The 26118-nt window shown below is 41.6% G+C and overlaps 1 protein-coding gene across 1 annotated transcript in view; it reads left to right on the top strand.

Moving 5' to 3' along the window:
• The window catches only part of LOC125296745 (GTPase IMAP family member 8-like), a 32916-nt gene extending 16928 nt beyond the window's left edge, over positions 1–15988 (top strand). The window contains 3 exon segments of the mRNA XM_048246820.1: positions 11872–12189; positions 12192–13067; positions 13169–15988. Of these exon segments, the coding sequence (XP_048102777.1) occupies positions 11872–12189; positions 12192–13067; positions 13169–14739 (2765 nt within the window). The 3' untranslated portion in view covers positions 14740–15988.
• The last annotated feature ends 10130 nt before the right edge of the window (positions 15989–26118 follow it).

Genomic DNA, 26118 nt, shown 5'->3' with positions numbered 1-26118 from the left:
TGTGCATGCAAGCGTACATATGTCTACTGTGTGAGTAAGTGTCATACGTATGATTACTGTGAATGTATGTGTGTGTGTGTGTGTGTGTGTGTATCTGTTTGTGCACATGTGTGCACATGAAATGGGTTAACATAACCCCTGGAGGCAAACATACGGAAAAAAATGGTCATCCTAGTCCCTACAGTTCTCAAGATATTCACAGAGAACTGTGTCTGCCCCACCCTCCTTTCGGGGGTCCAGTCCAGCGGGGGGCAACAGATCAAAACGAAAAACGACAGTTCCATGCTATCCATGTGGGGTTACATGCCCACCAAGTTTCATGTACCCCGGTCTTTCAGTGTCCCGGGAATCCTTGTTGGTGTACGTCACTAAATGTACACATACATTATTTTATTGTAAGGCCCCCCATGAACGAAAGTACACAAAACTTGGCATGCATTCGGAGGGTGTCATAATGATCCTACACTTTTAATTTCGTGCAGTTTTGACCTTGTCAGCCAGAGATATTGTGATGAAAACACCTAATTTTTGCTTTTTAATTTTTTAACTAGGTGGCGCTATACATGAAATAAGTGGTAATGGGATGGGTTGACATGCCCCTTAAGACCAACATACATAAAAAGGTGGACCTCCTAGGCCCTACGGTTATCGAGATATTCACAGAAAACTGTCTCCGGCCACCTACAGGCCAGTTGGTGTATAGTAACATAAATTAATTTATTGTGTGGCCCCCATGAACGGAATTCCACGAAAACTTGGCGTGCATACAGAGGGTGTCATAATGATCCTACACTTCCAATTTCGTGCAGTTTTGACTATGTTAGGTCACAGATACCTGCGATTACAACACCTCATTTTTACTTTTTGTGTTTAACTAGGTGGCGCTATACATGAAATGAATGGTCCTCCTAAACCCTACGGTTCTCGAGATATTCACAGAAAACTGTGTCTGCCCTACCCTCCTTTCGGGGTGTCCAGTCCAGCGGGGGGGCTACAGATCAAAAGCGATGGTTCCATGCTATCCATGTGGGGTTACATGCCCACCAATTTTCGTGTACCCCGGTCTTTCAGTGTCCGGGGAATCATTGACGGAAATTTGGGCATGCGAAAAAGAAAAAAAAAGAAAAATCTGACTAAACCTATATGACCGCCGCTTCGCTGCGCAGCGGTCATAATAATAACTTACTATATTGCAGAATTCAGTGTCAGTGCACCACCATGCATACTAGTAGTAGTAGTAGTAGCAGTAGTAGAAGGCAAGCAGTAGGCAGTATACTGTACATATCTATCAAACCACCTAGATGGTGAGGGTGGCACAAAACAAGGTCAGGGAAGCCTTCATGCATTGTAGAATGTTTTGTGGTCGGAAAAAGTTTGAGAACTCATGCACAAGGCTATTGATTTGAAGGCCCGTTGAAAATACAATAAATAGGTCTAAAAATTAGGTTTATTGTGTGACAGTACTGTTCATATTGACATTTTAAGCAGACTTAAAAGTAACTCAAAGTTACTTTTCTCTAGTAACTAATTACTTTTGATATACAGTAATTGGTAAGGTAATTCAATTACTTTTGAAAGAAGTAACTAGTAACTGTAACTAATTACTAATTTTCAGTAACTTTCCCAACACTGGTTATTACACAGCTCTTCACAAGGCAAGTAGAACGCTCCATTGGCTTGAATGGGATTTCCCAAAGTTGTACGGTAAAATATTTTCATGTAATTACCGCTGAAAACATATAATTACCGCTGTCAATGGCAAGGGGTTTTGTGCTGCTGATTTAAGTTTTTCATATCACTCTGCAAGTAGTCCGGTCACTTCTTGCATTGGAACTTCATTAAAAAGCCACGACAAATACGGTAACAAATAAGTTTAAAAAGACATATCGTGGAGTTTACTTTTTCGTTTTGGCAAGTAGCTGTATAATAAGCATTATTGGGAAAATAAGTCCCTTCAGGGTGACAAGACCCTCGGCTGGCTGGGTCGATGCACGCCTGTCGGGACTTATTTTCCCAATAATGACCGGTGTTCTATACATTATCCCTTACATAACAGGATACCTCGAAGGCCGTTATCCCGCTTATCACCTGGTTGCCACTATAGGCAATAGTCATGCCTTTATTCACCCCTTGCAGACACGTGACTTAGTCACGTGACGGCTCCATGCTGGACGGCAAAAAGATAGGAGATGGACGGCAAATTACATTATGTCATAATGATTATGATGAACTGAACACCATTACTATAACATCTTTGTAGTTCAATGTATTGCTGTTCGGGGTCTGATAGTCAAAGAAAGATGCCAGTGGTGTTGTTAGATGAAATGGGTCATGATCGCAAATGTAAATAGTTATTAAAACTGGTGGTAACAGCAAGGGGAGATAACGTTAGGTCGTAACGTTAGGCTACTGTATTTAACATTATGGTAAATGAACACCCATAAGTATTTCTGGACTAAAATATTGCAAAGCGATTTGGTTACTTTATTTGTCATGCTTTTATCAGTTGTAACATAGTCAAAACGTTAAGAATGTCATATCAGAACATGTAATAACTAGAAAAGCATTTCCTGAATGAAATACAGTGCATGAAAATGCAAAAAATATTATGTAAAATATCAGAGTGAAAACAAATAATACAGATTTAGTTGCAATAGTGTTGCTAGGGTACATATGTTGGTTGTTATGCCAAATTAAGTGGTTGCTATGCTGGTTGCTTGGGTAATCCTGTTGGTTGCTATGGTGGTTGCTAGGTTGACATTGTGGTGGTTACTAGGCTGTTGCTAGGGTATTTGACATGGTTGCTAGGCTGTTGCTATGGTACTTGAGGTGGTTTCTAGGCTGTTGCTAGGTTAGTTGTGGTGGTTGCTATGCTGGTTGCTAGGTTAAACTCATTGGTTGCTATATTGGTTGCTAGGTTGTAACTGTGGAAGACGTTGCTAGGCTGTTGCTAGCGTACTTGAGGTGGTTCCTAGGCTGTTGCTAGGGTAGTAATGCTGGTTGCTATGCTGTTGCTAGGGTACATGAGGTGGTTGCTATGCTGGTTGCTAGGTTAAACTCATTGGTTACTATATTGGTTGCTAGGTTGTAACTGTGGAAGTGGTTGCTAGGCTGTTGCTAGGGTATTTGACATGGTTGCTAGGCTGTTGCTAGGGTACTTGAGGAGGTTGCTAGGCTGTTGCTAGGTTAGTTGAGGTGGTTGCTATGCTGGTTGTTAGGTTAAACTCATTGGTTGCTATGTTGGATAGAGCCCCATTGTGGACCCGGAAATGTTGAGTACACCAAAGTTTTATGATAGAAATATATAGTATGGGTTCCCAGCATGCAGAAACTGTCGGATGCTAATTTGCATATGTTGTGCAATTTGTGTAATTTAACTAATTAGCATAAATTAGCATAATAGCTTATATTGATCATATTATAAGAGCTGCTTGGCCAAAATGGACAATGTTAGTATGTTTGTAGGGGTTACTGGAGATGCTGAGTCCATATCTGACATTTTCAAGATTCAAAATCACTATTTAAACTTGGTTTGGTCACATTTTACTCTCATTAAGCTGATTTAGCTTTTTTTGGTACAATTTAGACAGATTTTTGGAGGATAAGGCTGTAGCGTAATACACCAACCTAACAATTCGATTCGTATCATGATTTTTGACCCACAGTTTGATCACGAACCTCGATTTTTTTTTTGGGGGCTAGACATTTCAATAGCCTACCTTAGAATACCAGAGGATTACAATGTAATATATCTGTATTATTTTATATCCTGATATAAAAAGAGAGAATACTGAATGTCTGATATTTATGACAGCACACTTTATGCAGATTAGCCTATAGCTTAGGCCTACTATTTCTATTACAACTCTACCACATTCAGCTGTCTGGTTGAAGCCTGGAAATATTGTAAACAAAGTAGCATAGTTGGCTAGCTTATCCTAGTCTACTGATTGGGCTGTTCAGTTTCCTCATGTGTGTTTAAGGTAATACTGTTCTCCTTGGGACAAGCCTTTTGGGAAACATTGGTATTGAGATGATCATTCAGTTCTCCCAGAATCCCCAGCGCGAAACATCGTGGGAATCTCAAGCACAGTCCAGCACGCTGGCGTTGCACAGCTCCCCCAACAAGCCATTGCCATCCTTGGCGCGGGCGTTCCCACATTCAGTCTAGCAATTAGTCTCTGGCACTGCCACACAGCAGGTGGGGTGCACACACCGCAAGAGCCCTACTCACCCTGGGGAACCACAACCACCAGCAGCCCAATGCGGGGCGTGCTAGCAGTCACCTGGTCTGTCGCCTCGTCCCCAGCTCCCTTCAGAGAAGGCCCTCAGGTCGCACTTCTTCGCAGTGTGCACCACGCAATGTTCCTCCAACACCTGGCGGGGCCTAGCCTTCACTGCCACAGACTCCCGGGGCTGAGCACCAGAACTGGCACTGCACCTCCAATGCTCCCCTCCGTGCCGCCTCGCCAGTCGGGTAGCAGACTCAGTTCCATCGCCAGCCCGGACCACGCTGCGCCACAGCTACAGCTACCGGGCGTTGGCGTCCCTCCTCTGCTGCCTTGTCGCCAGAGCTGTCCTCCGCTGTTCCGCCACTCCCACACCGCCACGATGGCGCCAAGGCCTAGACCTTCTCTCTGGCTCGTGCCATCGGATTTCACACAACAAACTTTTTTCCCCCCTTATTTTTCTAAAGAGCACCGGTGAACAGGCCGACTTGAACAGGCTCCGACAACCGTCCACCCTCAAGGCACCACCTCCTTGCCGCTCTGCTCCGCAGCCAGGGCCACCGGCAACTCCAGCCTAAAGCTGTCCGGGCGGGGCAGGGCTCAAGGTCTTCTCTGTGAAGTCAGCCCAGGCCAGCGTCACTACCTTATTTTCCAAGGCCGCTTCCTCAGACCGCTTTCCCAGTCGCATGAAGTCCTTCTCCGCCATGGCCACTGCATCAAAACCCTCTTTAGGCAAGCATTTCTCCCGTAGCTAGGCCCAGGCGACGGCTGGTCTCCTCCTGTGGCTTCTACTGAAGGCCTCTGTAAGCTTTTTAGTACCCCTTACAAGGGTTCTCTTCGGATCCTTTTGCTTGGGCCTCCACCTAGCGGTGAGCATGGACGGATTATGAACTTTCGGGCTCCTGGAAGGGGGGTTTGGAGGTCCTTCCTCAGAAATGTTTTAATTTGTTTGATGTGATTTCCTGTATTCTGTTGCATTTTGGGATGGCCAAAACTAAATTCAATCAGATTCATAGCCTACATCCTGATGTGTTGATATTGAGACAATGATTTCATGCAAATGCTTGGGCTTCAGGGCCCCCTGACCCCTTGGGCCGGGCCCGGTAGGCCCGTGCAGTAATTCATCCCTGGCGGTGAGGTCTCCCACTCCCGGCTCCTCCAGCACTGAAGACACTGTCTCCTACAGAACTTGCTCCTCCATGGAAAACGTGCCCATCTACAGGTGCTGCTTTGGAAAGCAGCAGACTGTCCTGATCCACCGGCTGTGGATATAACCGCATTTGGAGGGAGTTAGAAGACAGGTATGAAGAAAGGAGAGGAACTTGTCCACCCTCGATTCAAGTCCTGTTGCTCCTCCTGATTTGTTAGATGTTATCAGCTGTAACTGCAAAGCTGGGTTTAAACTGTGTATACATGTATCTGGAAAGTGCAGCTGTGCAGCTGCAGGCCTGGTCTGTACTAATTATTGTTTCTGCAAAGGCAGTGATGTTACATGTGGCAATATATTTACACAGCAAAAACAGCAGAAGGACAGGGATGAAGAGTCTGGAAAAGATGGCGACAGGACAATGGATGAGGACAGTGAGGAATAGTAGAGGCTAGTTCTTCCCTTTGTTACTCAATTGTGAGTCACAGCAGAGGGCCAGTGAATAGCTATTTCCAAAATGATTGTGGAATTCAGAAATAACTTGAGGATCCAAATTATTCGCCCCCAAAAACTCAGCAAAATCAGCTTGAGAGTAAAAACGTGACCAAACCAAGTTTAAATAGTGATTTTGAATCTTGAAAATGTCAGATATGGACTCAGCATCTCCATTAACCCCTAAAAACATACTAACATGGTCCATTTTGGCCAAGCAGCTCTTATAATATGATCAATATAGGTGATTATGCTAATTTATGTTAATTAGTTCAATTACACAAATTGCCCAACATATGCAAATTAGCATCCGGCAGTTTCTGCATGCTGGGAACCCATACTATATATTTCCATCATAAAACTTTGGTGTACTCAACTTTTCCGGGTTCACCTTTCTGTCCACTGGACTACAAGTAAGACCTACGTACACACAAACAAAGTTTGAATGAAGTTTCTACATTAAGCGGTTGAAGCTGCATTAACTGCGTTAGAATAAGAAGAATAAGCATAAGAATAAGAATACTTTGGAAGTACAGTACAGTGCATTTTCATGCACTGTAATAATAACAATAAATATAGCTGCAAGCAGCAATGAGGGGGCCAAGCAGTTGAGCAGGAGTAGGAATTGGATTGGATTGGACTGGACTTGACTGTGTTGTGTTAGATTGGAATGGATTGGACTTGATTGGATTGGACTGAATTTATTGTGTGTCCTGAAGATGTACTCCTAAGACCACACACCAAGTTTGGTTTATATTGGTGAAAGTGATAATTATAGCACCCCTAGTGGTGAAAGGTCACCAAATAAATTGTGGGTCCTTAGGATGTGTTCACGAATCAACGTACCAAGTTTGGTGTCGATACGAAAAAGACTTCGTAATTATAGCGCCCCTAGTGGTCAAAGTACACCAAATGTGTTGTGCGTCAGGATCGGGTGCCGAGTCCATATACCAAGTTTGGTTTCGATATGTAAAGGCGTTGCTGAGATATGAGCAAATTTCCTGTATCTCTAGCGCCCCCCTAGTGGACGAAGGTCATCAAATGTATTGTGTGTCCTCAGGATGGGGTCCTAAGTCCATATACCAAGTTTGGTTTCTATATGTGAAAGCATTGCTGAGATATGACTCTACTTCCTGTGATTATAGCGCCCCCCTAGTGGTCAAAAGAATTTTACGGAATTTTACAAGGAGCGGAAACGGAAACGAAAACAAAATGGTCTTCAACTGTTCCGGAACAGAAACGTTATTCTGAAATCCACAAAACGGTTAATAAAAGTTTTTTTCGTTCTCTATACAACAGCCTAATAATTTGATTTCTGCAGTTTGAAAAAAAAAAAAAAAAGAATAAATGGACCTTTTGGTCCAAATGTGTATATTTTGTTTTGTTGTTGTAATGTAACCTATCCGTCTGCCACTTAGGATCTTAGGCCAGCTCAGAAAGTAGGCTACTGAAACTGATTTGAAATTGTTTGTAGCCTATGCTGCATAGCCTATTTTGCCTGTCCATGCCTTGTCGCTTTAAAGTCGGGATTTGAAATGTTTGCTAATTATAGCCTATTCTATGTAGAAGAGTTAAACGGGAAATTTGAGATAGGCCTTGTCAGCAACAGACAGGTTTGTTTATAAACAGGGTTGGAATTATAGCGCCAAGCCTTTGAAGATCTCCATATGGATAAAACTTAGGCTACAACCAGGTAAGGAGTTTAGCATTATCCAGAAATATTTTTGATAAATTATTTATAGGCATAGGTTAGGCCTACAGTAAGTCTGTAGGCTATGGGATGGATAGCCCATCTGAATGTTTTTGGATGCCACCTGTGATTTATTATTTTTGGGCATAGCTACGGTATAGGCTAAATCAAGGGGAAATAATCTAAGGTAAAGTCCACAAAAATAGACTTGATAGGCCGCCAAACACTGCCGAATTTTAAGAACTAACGATATTTTGTCCGAACCGGTTCAGGACCGATATGTTGGTGGCGGAAAGCATGCAAGAACGAAAACGTTAAACATAGGCCTACCTGAACCGTTCGGAACGGAACGTTTGAAAAATAATTTCGTTTTTAAGCCCTGATTATAGCACCACACTGTGGTAAAAATGTACCAAATTTCTTGAGCCTCCTCCTGGGGTCCTGAGCACATGTAGTAAGTTTAGTCTTGACACGAGAAAACCTTGCTGAGATATCACTTCACTTCCGGTTTGGCAGCTTTGCCGACAATTTTAATTGGCTGTTACGGGAGAACGGTTTTAGATTTGAAGACAAAAAGGGATGACTTTTTTGAGGCTTGGTCTGAAGATCATCTGTACCAAGTGTAGTGGCTAAAACTTTGTTTGTTTGTCCCTATGACACTTCTAATTGTTCGTCTCACCACTTCTAGGGAATACCGGTGATTGTCCGACCAACGTCGCCCATGAACTGATGGTATTTATTTGTTGTACAAATGAAAAAGAACTTAAAAAATAAAGTATAGTCTCTATTGTCTGGCTGAGCTGAGCTGAGTTGAGTTCATTCTGCGCATTCGCGTTGCTCCTGTCACACTCACGTTGAGTTGATGTTGATGCAGTTGACGGTCAATGATAGTTGGCTCAAGCACCGGAACCCCTCCTGTGGCCTTGGCTTGACACCTCTTTTATCGTTGCACCCCCATTACCACTAGAGGGAAGGCATACTCAAAACCATTAAAACGTTCTAAATCAAATGTTGAAGGGAAATGAAATGAATAATTACATTAACTAAAACTGAAAATATGAATATGGCTCCTACACCAAGTTTCGTGAAAATCGGACAAACTTTGTGACCTGTGAAAACTTTTAGGTGTTTTTGATGAAATCCAAAATGGCGGAAAATCAATCATGGCGGAAATTGACATCATAGGGTGCGTTGAACTCGGCTTGGTCCAAGGATTCTAACAATACCTCATTTTTGACAATCGGGTCAATGGGTCAAAAGTTATGTGCGTTAACGCACATCCATTCCAAACAATAAGCCAACAGTCGTGGAAGGGCATTACTATGGTTAAATCTCACTATAATCTCCTAGCTGTGCTATATGAGCCATTACAACCCATTGATCTGATTCGTCTTCTTGGCGTCCACTAGGCTATTTTGCTGTGGCGCGAACAAAACGTGACGTCACATGCAACGGGTGAATAGCACGCAAAGGAAACATAAAAAAGAAGCCGACTTGTTGTACAACAACAGTGATAGCATTGACAGTTAGCTTGTTGACAGTTGATTTAATTGTTGCAAAGTCTGCTTCCAGGCTCAACCGTCATCCTACTATGGTTGTTATAGTTACCATTCATAAGCATTGATATGGAACGGTGATTAAACTTTTTTTTACCAGATCTACTTCATAGGTGTCCTATTATTCAGAATTAATAGCCACCCCACCAGCCAATCAGAAAAGAGTATTTCTTCTCTCCGGGTGATAAAAAGTGTTACCCAGTACTTTATTCACGCCTAACAACAGCCTATTTGGTCAACTTTATACATCCCTAAAAAGGCTCAAGTTCTGTAATCGATGCCTGTGTGAACTGTCATTCTCTCTCCTGCGCAAACGAAATGTGTGCGTTCCAAGTAGCCTTGTGCGTAATTCTTCTCCATAAAGTTGAACAAATGCATTTGGTTATTTTAGAGAAAAATATTAACAGCCTGTTGTGTAATGGCTTACCTATAATTCTAGTAATATGCAATACACTTCAATAGTATGCTGAGCTCTTGGAGTGACGACCGACCACGCTAGGTATTATTCCACACTGTTTTTTTTATTAACTGATGCATACAGCAATACAATCATAGGTAGCATAGCGTCCCCTACTGGTGTGTTGTGATAAACCATAGTAGGCTATTACCAATACATCACACCTGTCATGCAGTTTATGGGCTACAGTGCAGAGTTGGGAAGTGATGGTAGGCCAACATGGAGTGAATATACAAATAGGGGAAACTATTTAATTATTATCTACTCATAGCTGAGCACAGTACGTACGGCCGGCCGTAGGCATATACAGGCGCCACTGACTTGTGCTCTCATGACAACCACGCCGTCACGCAAGTAAGCAAGCAATGCAAGCAAGCGTCTGCAAGCAAGCACAACGATGCTTTGAAAACATCTATTTCGCTGGAAGGGCAAGGGGGTAGCAACAGGACAACAGCACAGAAACTGACAGGTCCGATGATAGAGCTGATGATAATGTTATGAGATTGTTAAAATACGGGATATTGCCTCTCCCCAGTCCCCAGGACCTCCAGGACCCCGCTGTCCATGTGTGGCGCAAAGCTATGGTGCCCTGTTACATACTGCCGTTTCCTCAGCCAATTCCGCGATTTCTTCAAGAAGGAACTGGTATCTGAAATTCACAGAAAAAAAATACTCTCTGTGTGCCCATAGGCATCCGTTATCCTCAACTGTTCCTTTCCTTTCTCGGAGATATGAAGGGAAAACACTCGGCAAATGTTAAGGCATGGGCAAATGCGTGAAGCCGACCCCATTTATCACAGGTTTTGTGGAAAGCTCTTCAGAATCTGAAATGTTTGATAACCAGTCATCAACAATCGCGTAACCAAATATCAGAGCTGCGTAGGCTATGTTTCACATTCCCTTTTAATTCTTATCCTCTAATAAGTCTACAGTTGTCATCATAGATAGGTTGTTGCATAACTTAGGCCTAGTAGAATTTGCGCATGTTGCATGTCCAAATTTAGAAACATAGGCCTATTTTCGAAGTGTTATCATTTTTAATAACCCACGTTTCCCAATATACTGTGCAAATAAAGGCCTAGACTCGCGATCATATAATGTTGTTGCGCTTGCATTGCCTCTATGTCGCTAACTGGATAACACACATTAGAAATGTGCGTATCGCCAGACATGAAGTTTGCGTGGAGGACCGCATTCTCACGCTCAAGCCAGTCTCGTGGAGCGTGCGAGAAATGGCGTCAGTAGCATTTTTGTGCACGCAAGCTTTGTACATGAGGCCCCAGATCTTAAAAAATTCCCCTTCTTTGTCTGTATGCTACTGAGTGCATGTTGTGTGTGATGTCTGTATGCTACTGAGACCCTTGAATTTCCCCTTGGGGATCAATAAAGCATCTATCTATCTATCTATCTATCTATCTATCTATCTTCTGCCATATCAGTTTCAAAACTACCTTCCTCCATCATTGTTTTGTTACTTCTCAGCTTTCTCTGCTGAGCAAGAGCCTAGCATGTTAGCATAGCTTTAAAGAAAGATGGCGAAAAAATCCTCAGATGACGCAAAATCACGATTTTTGCATCATTGGAGGATTTATTTCAGGCAAGTAATACAGATATGTAGCCTGGCGAGCCAGACCCACATTAAAATGTAGGGTCTGGGCACTCACCGTTCGCAGTGCTCAGTCCGAGGGGCGGGATAATCAGTTGTCTTTCAAATTCCCTCTGCACGCAATAGGACGCAATAGGATATTTGTTTTCAAGTAGCGGGGAATTCAAGCCAAACCGTTGCAACTCTGCCATCAATCATTATGTTAAGCCTACCAAACGACTCTATACACGATTTCAATGCCTGATTAAGTTTCGATTTCTGGAGCTCACAAGCCAACGGAGAGTTGCTAGACTAGCCCTGGCAGCAAATGTAATTGGCTGCTGCTAGGGGCACATCTAGATTTCTAGGCTAACAGATATGAAAATATTACCGGGTTTCTTATAATACAAAGCTTAATGCAAATCGGTGAAGGGTCCCTTTAATTGGACATTTTTTGTTGGCCACACCATTGTACTGGAGGAGCCAGACTTTTTTAAAAAATAAATAAAAAAATAAATACCTACTTGAGTTTTAGTTTTTTAAACAGAGCCCCAACCACTAATTAAAATTCAGGTATTTGTTTGCTTCTTCTTGAGTACACATGCACTACAGGAGTATTTACTCCATCTGTTTTTATAGCAATGTCATTCTCATTAGTGGCCAGATTTTGGTCCATGCACATGTTCATCAACTATTTTACTTTGTTCTATTACAGTGCCACTCAGGATTGTGCTGCTGGGGAAAAGTGAAAACAAAAAATCAAGACTTAGTCATTTCATCACTGGAGATGGAGGTTTACATGGTCAGAAATTAATCAAGCGATGCATCGCCTCTTGCGGAGAGTGGAGAGGAAGATCTGTAACAGTAGTAAGAACACCAGACATCTTCAGTTGGCCTGAGCAAACAGTGAGAGCAGAGATGAAGAGGTGTACAAATCTGTGTTTCCCTGGACCAAATGTTCTGCTGCTGTTGGTGAAACCCTCTGAGTTCAATACATCGAACAAAACAAAACTGAAGTTCATCTTGAGTTTATTTGGTCCAGGAGGTTGAAATACACAATGGTCATTATGACACACAATGAGGATGTGAAAAGTTTGTCTGTGAAAGAACTGCTTGAAGATTGTGGAGGAAGACATTACAACATGTTTGAGAATAATCAAGAACTGTTAATGGAGAAGATTGAGAAGCTTGTGGGTGCACACAATGGAACTTACCTCACCTTCACTGAAGAGACCAAAACACCAAAGCCTGAAAACATCAAACCAGTTTTAAACCTGGTTCTGTGTGGTAGGAGAGGAACAGGGAAGACCTCAGCAGTCAAAGCCATTTTAGGCCAAACAGAGATTCATTCAGTCTCCAGCTCGCCATTGTGTGAAGAGGTGTGTGGGCGTTGGGTTTCCCTGGTGGACCTGCCTGCCTTGTATGGAAAACCCCAGGCAGCAGTGATGGATGAATCACTCAGGTGTAACTCCCTCTGTGATCCTGAGGGCATCCATGCCTTCATCCTGGTTATACCTCTGGGTCCCCTCACTGATGAAGACAAGGGAGAATTACAGACCATCCAGGACACATTCGGCGCTCAAGTCAATGGCTTCACCATGATTCTGTTCACGTTGGAGTCAGATCCTAAAGCTGAAGCTGTTGTTAACTTTGTGGAAAAAAACAAGGACATGCAAAAACTATGTCAAAGCTGTGGAGGAAGAAATGTTGTTCTCAACATCAAGGACCCACAGCAAATCCCTGAGCTGTTTGATTTTGTTGATAAAATTAGATCCTTCAAGGACAAACCAAGTAGCTATACAAGTAACACATTTGCACGTGTCCAAATAGAGAAGAGGATACAGCTAGAGAATGTTATCACCAAGCGACAGGCTGAAATTGAGAACCTGACCAAAAAAAGTGTGGTCACTGGTAAGTATTTCACTCTTCTATTGGTACAATTGTTATCATTAGCTGATTTCCTAAACCCAAAGTTAATACGTTAAATAACTTCTGCTGTTTTGATTAACCAGGTGATGGTATGGAACAAACCACAGAGTGTCTCAGGATTGTGCTGATTGGGAAGACTGGAAGTGGAAAGAGCTCATCAGGAAACACCATTCTAGGAAGAAATGAGTTTGCAGCTGAATCAAGTCAAACATCCGTCACAAAATGGTGTCAGAAAGCACAGTGTGAAGTGGACGGTCGTTCAGTTGTTGTAGTCGATACTCCTGGACTGTTTGACAATACCTTATCTCGGGATGAAGTCATTGAGGAGTTGGTAAAGTGTATCGGTCTTTTGTCTCCAGGACCACACGTTTTCCTCTTGGTGTTACAGATTGGCCGATTCACACCAGAAGAGAAGGAGACATTACAACTAATCAAGGAAATATTTGGAAAGAATTCTGAAAAATTCACCATCATTCTTTTCACAAGAGGAGATACACTTCAGCACGAGAAGCGGACCATTGAAGAATACATTGAAAAAAAAGGTGACGATTCCTGCAAAAAGCTTATTGCTGACTGTGGACGACGATGCCATGTGTTTAATAACTATGATAAAGAGAACCATAAGCAAGTCAGCGAGCTGATAACCCAGATTGAGACAATGGTGAAGAACAATGGAGGCAGCTGCTACAGCAATGAGATGTTCCAGGAGGCTGAGGCTGCAATACAGAAGAAAATGGAGATGATCTTACAAGAGAAGGAAGAAGAGATGCAGCGAGAGAGAGAAGAACTTGAAAGAAAACATCAGGAGAATGCAATGAAAATAAGACTCGAGGAACAGACTGCAAAAACTGAACAGGAGAGAAAATTGAAAGACAGACAACTTCAGGAAAAGGAAGAAAGCATTGAAAAGGAGAAAATGGAAAGAAAGAAAGAAAAAGAAAAGAGAGAAGAAGAGGACAGGAAGAGAAAACACCAGGAAGATACCCAGCGTCAGGAGTGGGAACAAAAACTGGCTGCTCTGGAGAAAAAAATAAAACTTGAAACAGAGGAAAAAGACACCATTGACAGGGAACTGGAACAGAGCAGAGAAGAGATGAGAAAGCAGCGAGAGGCCTGGGAGGAGAAACAAAAAGAATGGTGGGACAAACGAAGTCAAGAAGACGAACAGAGACGACAGGAGGTGAAAGAAAAACTTAAAAAGCTTCAAGAAGATTATGAGCAAGAAAGAGACAGACATGAAGAGAAAAGAAAAGAGGAAGATCGAATTAGAAGGGAACAAGAGGAGAAAGAGAGGAAAGAGTTGGAGGTAAAGTATGAGACAAAACTTAAAGAAATGAAAGAGAAAATGAAGAAATGTGAGGAAGAGGCCAGAAAACAAGCTGAAGAACTTAATGACTTCAGAGAGAAATACACCAAAGACTTTGCAACTCTGATAGATAAACACATGGAGGAAATTAAATACATGAAGCTTAAGCATGTGAGAGAAATGGAAGAGACTGAAGAGTTAAATAGAAAACAGTACAATCTGTTGGGTGAACTCTCAAGCCAAAATGAAAAACATCTGAAAGAACAAATTGAAGGCTTGAAGAGAAAGCAGGAGCAAGAAATTGAAGACCTGAAAAAACAGTACCAGAGCAAATGTATCATCCTCTGATTATGATTGTCTGCCTGAACTGTTCTCCTTACCTAGTGCTTAGTGCTTCATCCGTGTACACTGAACTACAAGAATCATCAACATCCAGTTAATGCACTAATTAAATTGCCTCTTGATTTCTGTTGCATGATGAGCAGATGTACACACATGATGTACACACAGAGGCACCTACACACCTTACATACACAAACACAAACAGCCACCTGCCTTAGAATTTGATCCGTTTTCTGCAAGGATGTAATTGCCCTCAACATGCAGCAGGGGGCAATCCATACATGGTTGGCAGCACATCCTTCAGCTTTTTCTGCTGAACCAGAGTGACTTCTGCATCCTGTAACTATGACAAATACATGGGATGAGGACGCCTCTACAGGTATGAGAAGCTCTAGCCTCATGGAAACTTTCTGATTTTTACCTGAGGCTTCATGGACAAAACAACCATCTCACTTTGTGCCTCTTCTAACCTTCTTTAATAATATTGAATATGTTACAATTGTTGTGCTTCTTAAAGCATAATTAAAACAGGGCATCTTTATAAAAGCTACAGAATACATCCATGCACAAACATAGGATTTTGGAAACAGGGGTATCATGTAGTACAGGCTTTACATAATTGGTGATGCTAGTAGTCAATGGTTGTGTTACACTGAACATACCTGTTGGAGAAATATAAAAATATATATCTGCTTGCTTATGTTGACAATTAAGAAAAGTATCACTGCCTTAAAGAAACCTATAAGTGTGTCTAAGGGCCTTAGAACATGTAAGTATTTTGTTAATTAATCCAGTTTAGTTCACATTCATCCTTATGATGCTGTTTTAGTTCACATGCATCCTTATGATGCTGTTTTGGTTCACATATATGAATCTTCTGTTCTTTCATTTTGACTCTTATGTTTAGTTATAAATCTTATGCTCTGTATATTATTGTGTCTTAGTCTATGAACATGAACCTTGTGTTCTGTTTATACAGTAGTTCTACTTTTGCATAATATCCAGACATGCTGAGTTGCCCAAGTGAAAGTTTAAAATCAACCACAGAGGAACGGAGAGAAGCTCATGTCACAATTTCGGAATGCACTGTCTGACCTGAGGGTCAAGCTATGTCATGTTTTAGGCCATATGTTAACTGTCACACCTGTATGATATAAAAGAAGCTTGCCTGCAGAACATGTCAGTTTGGTGGTACAAACTATTGTTTTGTCTCATTCTCTTTGCAAACATAATACAATTGTATTGTTCTTTTGGATCACTGGCTCCTGTCTTTTTTGCATCAATACCCAATTTAACCTTTAGGGGGAGCTTCTTACTATCACTAATGTTTCATTGAGGATGTTAATGTTAATCAGGTTTCTAGGCCAAGTATACTTACGTGTACAAGGAATTTGGTCTCTGCATTTATCCCATCCGTGAATTAGTGAACACTTATAACACAGAGCACACAGTGAGGTGAAGCACACACTAACCCTGAGCAGTGAGCTGCCTTGCTACAGCGGCACTCGGGGAGCAGTGAGGAGTTAGGTGCCTTGCTCAAGGGCACTTCAGCCGTTCCTACTGGTTCCTAAGACCCAAATTAGGCGATCCTTAAAGAAAGAAAAAAGAGGTATTTTAGAGGTCTCAATGTCCCTGGAAGTTTGCTGACTTACAGGCTGAATCCGTTTAATTTTTCTTTCTTGTTACTGCTGATTTTTCTCAACTGCAGTGTAGCCTACTTTGTAACATATGATGCGAATAAAGGTGCCATTGGTCTGTACTGCTTTTCAAGGTATTTCCCTGCATAACTTCATGACATCCATGGTATATGTAATGTAAAGGACCTATACCCATGTCCCCAATAGACATTCAAGCTATTCACAATGTTGTTTTGTGTTTCAGAAATTAAGCTTATGAATATGTTTCCCTTTTTTTTATTTTATTAAGTTTTTCCAAAGGTGCTATATAAATATTAACAAGACCCCATAAACCTTACAAAACCAAACTAAGTGTAACAGACATGAAACATACAGTATACAAAGACTATTTGAGATTATTGAAATTATAGACAGAGCATGTGAACACAAACAACATGAAACAAATAAAGACAGTATTTGACAAAACAATACGCTACAGGGGACCGATTACAATGGGGGTGAAGGAGGAGCGTGAGTGTGTGTGTGTGTGTGTGTGTGAATAGACATGTCCGTGCGTGTAGGTGTGTGTGTGATGAATGTTTTTGTGTTGAAATGTTAAAATCAGCAGGATTGGCATAGTATGAAATGTTGTAGGTCGTAGTACGGTATCCTATTTATCAGAGGAAGTGGGTATGAGGTTTTGAGTATATTGAGTTCTTGCTGCTCCAGCTCTTGGAACTCTTGCTGCTCCAGCCCTCACCACGGCCGAAGAGCAAGCTGACCCTGGGGGGTCCAGAGGCACCGGGGCCTAATTTATAAAGCTTTCTTACGCACAGATTTGATCTTAGACCGTGCGTACGCTCAAATCCATGCCAACTCTCAGATTTATACAAACCGTCTTTGACATGGAAAAGTGCTTATCTCCACGTCAGGTTCAAACTTGACGTACGACCATTTCCTTGTGGTAATGCCGGGGTACTGCAAGTAATCTGAGGTTTAAGTGCGATGCATTTTCAAAATTCCAAGACCAACGATCTCATGTCTTTCTTGCCCTATGCATGATCAATATCAGAAGATTTTTAAAGACGTTTTTGGACGCAGCTTAATGTTTCATGGTTTGGCACAAAACTGCTAATGAGAACTTAAGAACGTGAAAAAATGTATAGCTTACTTATTTCATAATATCTATACAAAAAAACACCAAGACCTACGATAGAATGATTGAAACATTCTTACAGGTGATCTAGTATATTTAGTGTTCTCACCAATCTAATATTGACCATAAAATGTCCAATAGTCCATAGGCCTATTCCCAGCTTCGTAACAGAAAGGTAATATTTGAATGTAAGCTATACAATGTAGGCTATAGATATTTTATATCATAGCCTACACAACAAAGAAACAGAAGTTATCCTCTAAAAGCAGGGCATCTTCATATTTAGTGTTGCGTCGGAATTGCGTAAAGAGGTGCAGAGCACGCACCTGTTTGCTTTTTTTGACTGGCAGTGCCCAAGATCAAATGACAATACACGAGTTGAATAATGTAGGCTAAAATATAAAGGTAAGCCTAAAGCAACAATAAAGGACAATGTTTAAGCCATTGGACATTATTGAAAACCATCCTGTTGCGCACAAGTTGACGTTCATTTGTGTTTTATAATGGACACATCTGGAACGGTGGCGTACGCACGTTTTTACGCACGTTTTCTCTGAATCACACGTACGATCATTTCAGAAATGATCTAAGATCAAATGAAGAATGATTTCTACGCAACACTTTTATAAATGAGGCCCCAGATGCTAGAACCACCCCACTCCCGCCCTCACCTGCCCCTGATACCAGTTGTTATCCTACTGACGGGCCAGCTTATCTACACACCCCACTATCCCTGTGGTATGTGTGCCTTCTAATGTCTAAGTGCAGTAAAAGAGGTGCGGAGCAGGGGGGAGAACTTATTCAGGTCTCCCCTCAAGCACCACCCTCGCCCTACCAATGAATTGATTGTGTGCCTCCTCTAATCTGAGATACATTAAAAAGAGGCTGGCCCTATTCCTAGATGATTTAGTTATAATTTTCTTGAATGGGGGGTGTGAATGTTGGACATCTAGCATGAGGGGCATTAAAAGGTGAGGTGTACAGAGTGGAGCTGGCCCTGGCAGTCACAGGGGAAGAGGAGGGCTGTGGAGGTGTGGTGGCAGGGAGGCCCCTCTGGGTGCATATCCTCCCTCAGAGTAGACACCCCCCTCCAGCTCATCCACCCAACTGTCCCACAAGGGAGCCAGTCTTGGGCCTCTGGAGGCCAGAGCAGCACAGAGGAAAACTGCAGGTTGACGGTAAACCATTCAGGAGGAAGAAGAAGAGGGAGGAAGGGGAGGAAAACAGAGGGAACAAAAGGGGCAGGAGAGAAGCCATTACTTGAACGTTCACTTTCAAAAAAACACTCCTTTTCCACTTCATGTCTGTATGTGTTTTCATGATTTGTCTCAATTGCTGTATTTATCTATTGGTGTGAGTGGTGAGTGATCCGAGTGTAGAAGGAGTATGACGGACAATGGTGAGGCAGGTTTGCTACGGATGATAAGTGATTGGTAAGTGGAATCGTGAAAACTGAGTCTCAGGCAGAGGGGGCCAGCGGAGCATTAGGAATTTGGAGAGTGATGGCCAAATGGAGAGGGGTTATTACCAGAAGGGCTATTTGATATTTCTAGTGAGATGGGATCCAAAAAATAGGTTTTTCCAGATAGAAATATGGATTTTGTTTTTTGTTTTCCAGTTCATGAGGATGGTTTTCTTGGCGACAGCTAGTGCGACCAGCAGAGTTTTACTGTTAAGGTGGTTCAGGTTGATTTTGGTGGTTTCTCCAAGCAGACAGAGAGATGGGGACGTTGGGATGCAGCAGCCAAAGAAGGTCAAGAGGATCCCCTTAACCTTTTCCCAGAATTGTTTTATAGGGGTACAGTGCCAGAGTGCATGAATATATGTGTCCGGCCAGTTCTGAGTGCAGTGGGGACAGAAATGGAGCCCATATTAAATAATTTCCATCCAGTGAGGTCAGTCCTGTGGATAATCTTGTATTGTATTAGCTGCAGGTTAGTGTTTTTGGTCATGAGAAAGGTGTTTTTGCAGACTTGGGTCCAGAAATTGGCATCAGTTGGAATAGGTAGATCCAATTCCCATTTGGCAGTGGGAAGACTTATGGTGATATCTGTTTGCATCACTATTCTGTAGATTTTGGATAGTAGTTTTTTTTGAGAATGGAATATTGATAAGCTGTGAGATATGTGTGGCGAGTTCTAAGTTGACCAGGGCCGGAGTGGGGCCACTTTTTAGCCCGGGAGTTTCAGGCCCAAGACCGGCCCACGTTTTCCATAGTGGTGGAAATTGGATAAATGAAGCAACATTTCAGCTCTTACTATCCTGTAGTTTTTATTAGTACCATGGTTCAACAAATGTGTAAAGGTTATATAATAATTCACTTCAACTGAGAAGTTAACAAAAAATATTCCACAAGTTAACAAAAACAGAAAGAAAGAAAGACAGAAAGAAAGAAAGCCTTTGAAATGTAGCCTATCCCACACTTCCACAGAGGCATATTGAACTAATGTTTAGGCTACATGTTTTTTGCATGGGTAGGCTATATTGTTGTCCTTTACTACACCCTCTTCTGAGCAAACAAGGCATATAGGTTCATCATGTAGCATAATTGCTCTTTCTTACATTAAATAACTTTAATTTATCCTCTCTACTTGTCCCTGTAGTCATGGCCTCCTCATCACTAATTTCGGGCTCATCATTTTCAGTGGTCGACTGGTTGATATGCTGCTCAGAGGCTACAATTTTTACTGCATAGGCCTACACAGATCAAAACTTCAGTTTTGTTATATTTGCATACTGCAAAGTCTATGAATCGGATACAAAAGGCTAATAGTTTAAGTAATTACAGTGCATGAAAATGCACTGTACTGTTCTTCCTAGGCAACTTCAACAACTTCTTCTTATTATTATTATTCCGCTTACCACTTTTTTCCGTACGCAATTTGTCTTGAACAGTTTAACTTAGAAACTTCATTCAAACTTTGTAACGTAGGTCTTCAAACAGATCGGGTTGGTATGACTTTTCAACTTTGAAACTTTTATACTTTTTAAACTATTAAAGAAAAACTTTTTAAAAATCCCCATAGACTTAACATTGCCGATTGTGACATCATAATACGGCCGTTAAGCAATTAGAATCCTATGGCAGGTGTTCAGGCCACCTGGATCAACTGCCAGTCTCAGGCTTTAAGCATACAAACTGGCCCTATTAAGACTACACATCCTGTTCAACTGCTTCCTCTGCCAAAAACTGTTTCAAAATAAAAGTCCTCACTACAATATTTCACTATTAAACAATTTAACCCTTTAAACTACTGAACTTTTTAACTGTTCAGCCATTGTAACTGTTACTTGTCATCGACTATGACTCCTACCCACTGTAGCTAGTTAGCATAGTTAGCATTGTTAGCATGCTAATTAGCATTTTTAGCAAAACTGCTAAAAATGATTAGCTAAGTTAGCTAAGTAACATGGTTAGCATAGTTAGCATGTTAGCATACTAATTAGCTGCTAAACTATAACTGCTAAAAATGATTAGCTAGGTTAGCTAAGTCACATAGTTAACATGTTAGTTAGCATAGTTAGCATAACTACTAAAAATGATTAGTTAGGTTAGCTAAGTCACATAATTAGCATAGTTAGGATGTTAACATTGTAACATTGTTAGCATGATATGGCAATGCTATGGCATGCTAACATGCATAGGGCCTATGGCAGGGCATTCAGGCCCTCACGGTTACAAGCCCGCCACAGAGCTGTGAGAGCAACATCCCTCTGCTCAACAACCTGAAGTTCTTTGCTCGCTTTGAAGCACAAAACAGCACCTGCCCACAGAAGACCCATCCCCTCTACATGAGCAGCCCCTGTGCCTCTCTGCCGACAGTGAAGAGGACACTTGCTGCTATCAACACCGTGAAGGCAACAGGTCCAGACAACATCCCAGGTCGCGGCGCTGAAGGACTGCGCCCAGGGGGAGCTTAAGGATGTCTTCACAGACATCTTTAACACTTCCCTGAAGCAAGCCATCGCCCCCATCATGTTTCAAAGCTGCCACCATCATACCTGTGCCAAGAAAACTGCTCCATCCTGCTTCAATGACTACCGCCCTGTGGCACTGGACACCCATCATCATGAAGTGCTTTGAGCGCTTGTCATGTCACATATCAAAGCCATTCTCCCCACCCTGACCCCTTCCAGTTTGCATACCCCGAGCCAAGCGTCTACAGAGGATGCAATCTGCTCTGCCCTCCACCCAGCCCCTCACCCACCTGGAAAAAGAGACTCATATGTGAGATTGCTGTTTATAGACTTCAGTTCTGCATTCAACACCATAATACCACAACAACTCATCTGCAAACTCGACAAACTGGGACTCAGTACCTACCTCTGCAACTGGCTACTGGACTTCCTCTGTCAGAGGCCCCAAGTAGTGCGTGTTGGCAACAATACCTCAAGCAGCATCACACTGAGCACAGGGGGCCCCAAAGCCAAGTGTGCTCAGTCCGCTGTTCTTCACCCTGCTGACGATGACTGCACTGCAACCTACAGCAACAATCACATAGTGAAATTTGCTGACGACACAACTCTGGTGGGTCTCATCACCAAGGGCTTAATGAGACTCAATACAGGTTGGAGGTCGACCATCTGACCCGCGTGGTGCAGGGACAACAACCTCCTGCTGAACGCCAGCAAGACCAAAGAGATTGTTGTTGACTTCCCGGAGAGGTCACACCCAACACCTGCCACTGACCATCGACGGTGCTGTGGTGGAGAGAGCGAGCAGCACCAAATTCCTGGGGTGCACATCAGTGAAGACCTCTCCTGGACCACCAACACTGCATCACTGGCTTAAGAGCTCAGCGCCGCATCTGTACTTCCTAAGGAAACTCAGGCGCAGCAAGTGCTCCACCAGCCATCATGACCACATTCTACCGAGGCACCATTGAGAGCATCCTCTCCAGCTGTATCGCTGTGTGGAAGCTGCACTGAATACAACAGGAAAGCCCTGCAGCATAGTGAACACAGCTGGAAAGGATCATTGGTGCTTCACTCCCCTCCCTGAAGGACATTTACACCACCCACCTCACCCGCAAGGCGACCAAAATTGTGAGTGATGCAAGTCACCCCCGCTCACAATCTGTTTGATCTACTGCCCTCTGGGAAGAGGTACAGAAGCCTGCGCTCCAAGACTACCAGACTCACCAACAGCTTCATACACCAAGCTGTAAGGATGCTGAACTCTCTCCCTCCCTCCCCCCCCTCCACCCTCAGCTACATAACATCCTGGACATTGGACCCACAATGGGCCCTGCACTACTCCACTTGCACACTTGAACACTTGCACACTTGTACACTTTACAACTTGGTGTTGTTGTCCTGAAAACACAACACTTCTGCTGCTCTTACATAACTTGCAACCACTATGCCACTTTCTTTATTACTCAGGTCAAACAGAACTACCCAAGCCTCTTATTGGCCTTTGACTTTGCACTAGTTTTTTATTGACTGTCTATGCACAATTTCAACAAAATTTTGCTGCTCTTATTTTTCATTATTATATGTGCCCTCTTATTTACTTATTTACTTTACTTTTTGTTTACTTGAATGTTATGTTTGTCTGTGGACTTAAAATTGGTAAAATATGTCTTGTCTTCACCGTGGATAGTGAGAAACGTAATTTCGATCTCTTTGTATGTCTGGAACATGTGAAGAAATTGACAATAAAGCTGACTTTGACTTTGACTTTGACTTTGATGCTAGTTAGCATAGTTAACATAACTACTAAAATGATTAGCTAGGTTAGCTAAGTCACATAATTAGCATAGTTAGCATTGTTAGCATGGTAGTTAGCATAGTTAGCATAACTACTAAAAATGATAAGCTAGGTTAGCTAAGTCACATGGTTAACATAGTTAGCATGTTATCATTGCTAACATAGTTAGCATGTTTAGAAAACTGCTAGAAAACATTAGTTAAGTTAGCTAAGTAAAGATTGCAAGATAGTTAGCATGTTTAGCAAAACTGCTAGAAAACATTAGTTAAGTTAGCTAAGTAGCATTGCTAGCATAGTTAGCATGTTTAGCAAAACTGCTAGAAAACGTTATTTATTAAGCTAACATGGTTAAGATGTTAGCATTGCTAACACTGCTATAAAACATTAGCTAAGTAACATGGTTAAGATAGTTAAAAATCTTAGCATAACTGCTAGCAAACATTAGAGCCATTCCAACTTTCAGTTATCACAAATATCTACCTATACACAGCCATTAAACTATTTGAATATCTACATTCATTAAACTGCTAGAAAACATTGGCTAAGTTAGCTAAGTAAAGATGGTTAAGCATGTTAGCATTGATAGCACTACTATAAAACATTAGCTAAGTAGCATGGTTAGCATAGTTAAAAATCTTAGCATAACTGCTAGCAAACATTAGGGCCATTCCAACTTTCAGTTATCGACAAATATCTACCTATACACAGCCATTAACCCTCTATACCCCAGTGGAATTCTACAACAATGCTTCAGATTCCTGGGAATTCTAAGAGAAAAGGGCAATTTGAGAAACATTTTAAATAACCAAGAATAACTAAAAATCTAATGAAAAGTGTCAATTGTAAGTTTCTTTCAGTTTAAAGATTAGAAATTGCTCTTTCAAATGATATATGATCCATTAAAAATTATATATTCATGTTTCCCATAGACAGCCATAGGCCTACTCACTTACAGTCTCAAAGTTTTTCACTAACAAAAGTTATAAATATGGTTCACATATTTCTGTATTAGAAGCTGGGAAACACGATACTATATGAGTACTGATTTCATTGAAATAGACTGGCATATCTTGCACTTATTTGGGATTTAGCTGGACAGTGAGCCTTACAGCTAAAATAAAAATGATGAGGATATGAACTAACGAGGGCCATGAAGCATAGCGTATGAAATCGCGGACTCATTTGATAAGCATGTCACCAACAACAGGGACTGTTAATCCTGACATGGATTTACGTTTTGTTTTATATGCACATCATGTTATATAATTTATCTAAACTTGATCAGTTGATGATAATGAACCTGTTGCACTCGTTCACTAACCTTCAACCTATCCTGTGCTAACATTACGAAGTCTCAGACTAACGTTAACGCTACATCAGTGAAGGTAGCAAATTAGCAGGCTTTTTTTGTAATCAATTAAGATGACGCAGACATTGGCCTACTTGTATACAAATACATTTTCCTGACATCCATAAGCAGAAAACACAACGGTGGTTCCCGCTTTGGTTATTAGTCAACAAAACTCATTTAGAGAGACATACATAAGTAGTAGTTTGCAATAACTATCTGTGGGGGGATAACGATAATGTTAGCTTTACTGTACATGCCAGAAAGGGTAATGTTAATGTGATATAACTGCAAATAAACCTGGCATGGGTTTATCATAAACTTTATTGTTAATTAGGCCATGACCCATCATTGAATTATGCCTATATTTTGCTGGTGCTAGCTAAACTCAAACTGACTTTCACAGTGACAGCCATACAATTTTTTTTATGCCAGAGAGGCAGCTAAGTCAGTCATGACAAACGGGAGGATGCTAACGTTAAATTTATTACACTTTCATGTTTTATTTTGTCAATTTCTTACATCAATATGATCGTCACTTACATCAAAACATGGTGGATGCACATCAATACCATCTCATCTAATGAGAAAAGACGCTGACGCTTGTTAGAAGCCATAACTCCAGAGGCACCGTGAAGTCCTCAGCCGGTCAGTCAACAGGCTAAACTCAAAAAATACCGGAGAAAAAGTCAATAGCGACCTAGCCATTTATGTGTGTCAAAATAAAAGTCTGGTGTTTATTTATCCACTAACGCTGTATTATTTCATGTATGAAGGTTATACTGTAGCAGATGTCTCTAAGAATTATGCCGGCACGTCGTTACAGGAGAATACAGAACGGCCGTCGACGGCCGCTACGGGGTATAGAGGGTTAAACTATTTGAATATCAACATTCATTAAACTTCCAGTCTGTCAACAACTTTTAAACTATTTACCTTCAACAGTCTACTTTTAAACTATCTATTAAACTATCTATTAAACTAGCTGCCTATCAACAACTTTTAAACTATCTACTGTCTATCAACAACTTTTAAACTATCTACATTCAGCTTTTAAACAGTCTACTTTTAAACTATCAACTTTTATTAAGCTATGCAACCACCATGTCTATCCTAGCATCACCGTAGTAACCATCTCTGTATTATCTGTTTTAACTATACATGATATTTTACATCACAACTTTAGCATTTTCATGCACTGGTAATTCCTTGGAATTGCATTTCTAGTTTAATATGTTGCTTGCAAATAGCTTGACAACACTACAAAAGTCCAATATTAGCCCAATTACTGCTAATAATCATTGCCTATATCTCTCTTTACCAGTTGCCACTTTTGTCTGTAGGCCTAATCTAGAAGCTTTGCACATTTAGCAGCATCTACCTGGCCGTTTCAGTCCCTCCTGGCCTCTTTCTACCATCCATCCTTCCTGACGCTTATGGTATAGGGCCAGCCCGGCTATCCGTATCCGTATTGTATTGTTGATTTTCAGTTTTTCTTTAGTCAACTCAACATATAAAGATGCACACAGAGAATGATAATGTTAGTGGGCTC

The sequence above is a fragment of the Alosa alosa genome, chromosome 6 (genome assembly GCF_017589495.1).
Source record: "Alosa alosa isolate M-15738 ecotype Scorff River chromosome 6, AALO_Geno_1.1, whole genome shotgun sequence".
Classification (NCBI taxonomy): Eukaryota; Metazoa; Chordata; class Actinopteri; order Clupeiformes; family Clupeidae; genus Alosa; species Alosa alosa.
This window is presented reverse-complemented; position numbering and strand designations above follow the sequence as displayed.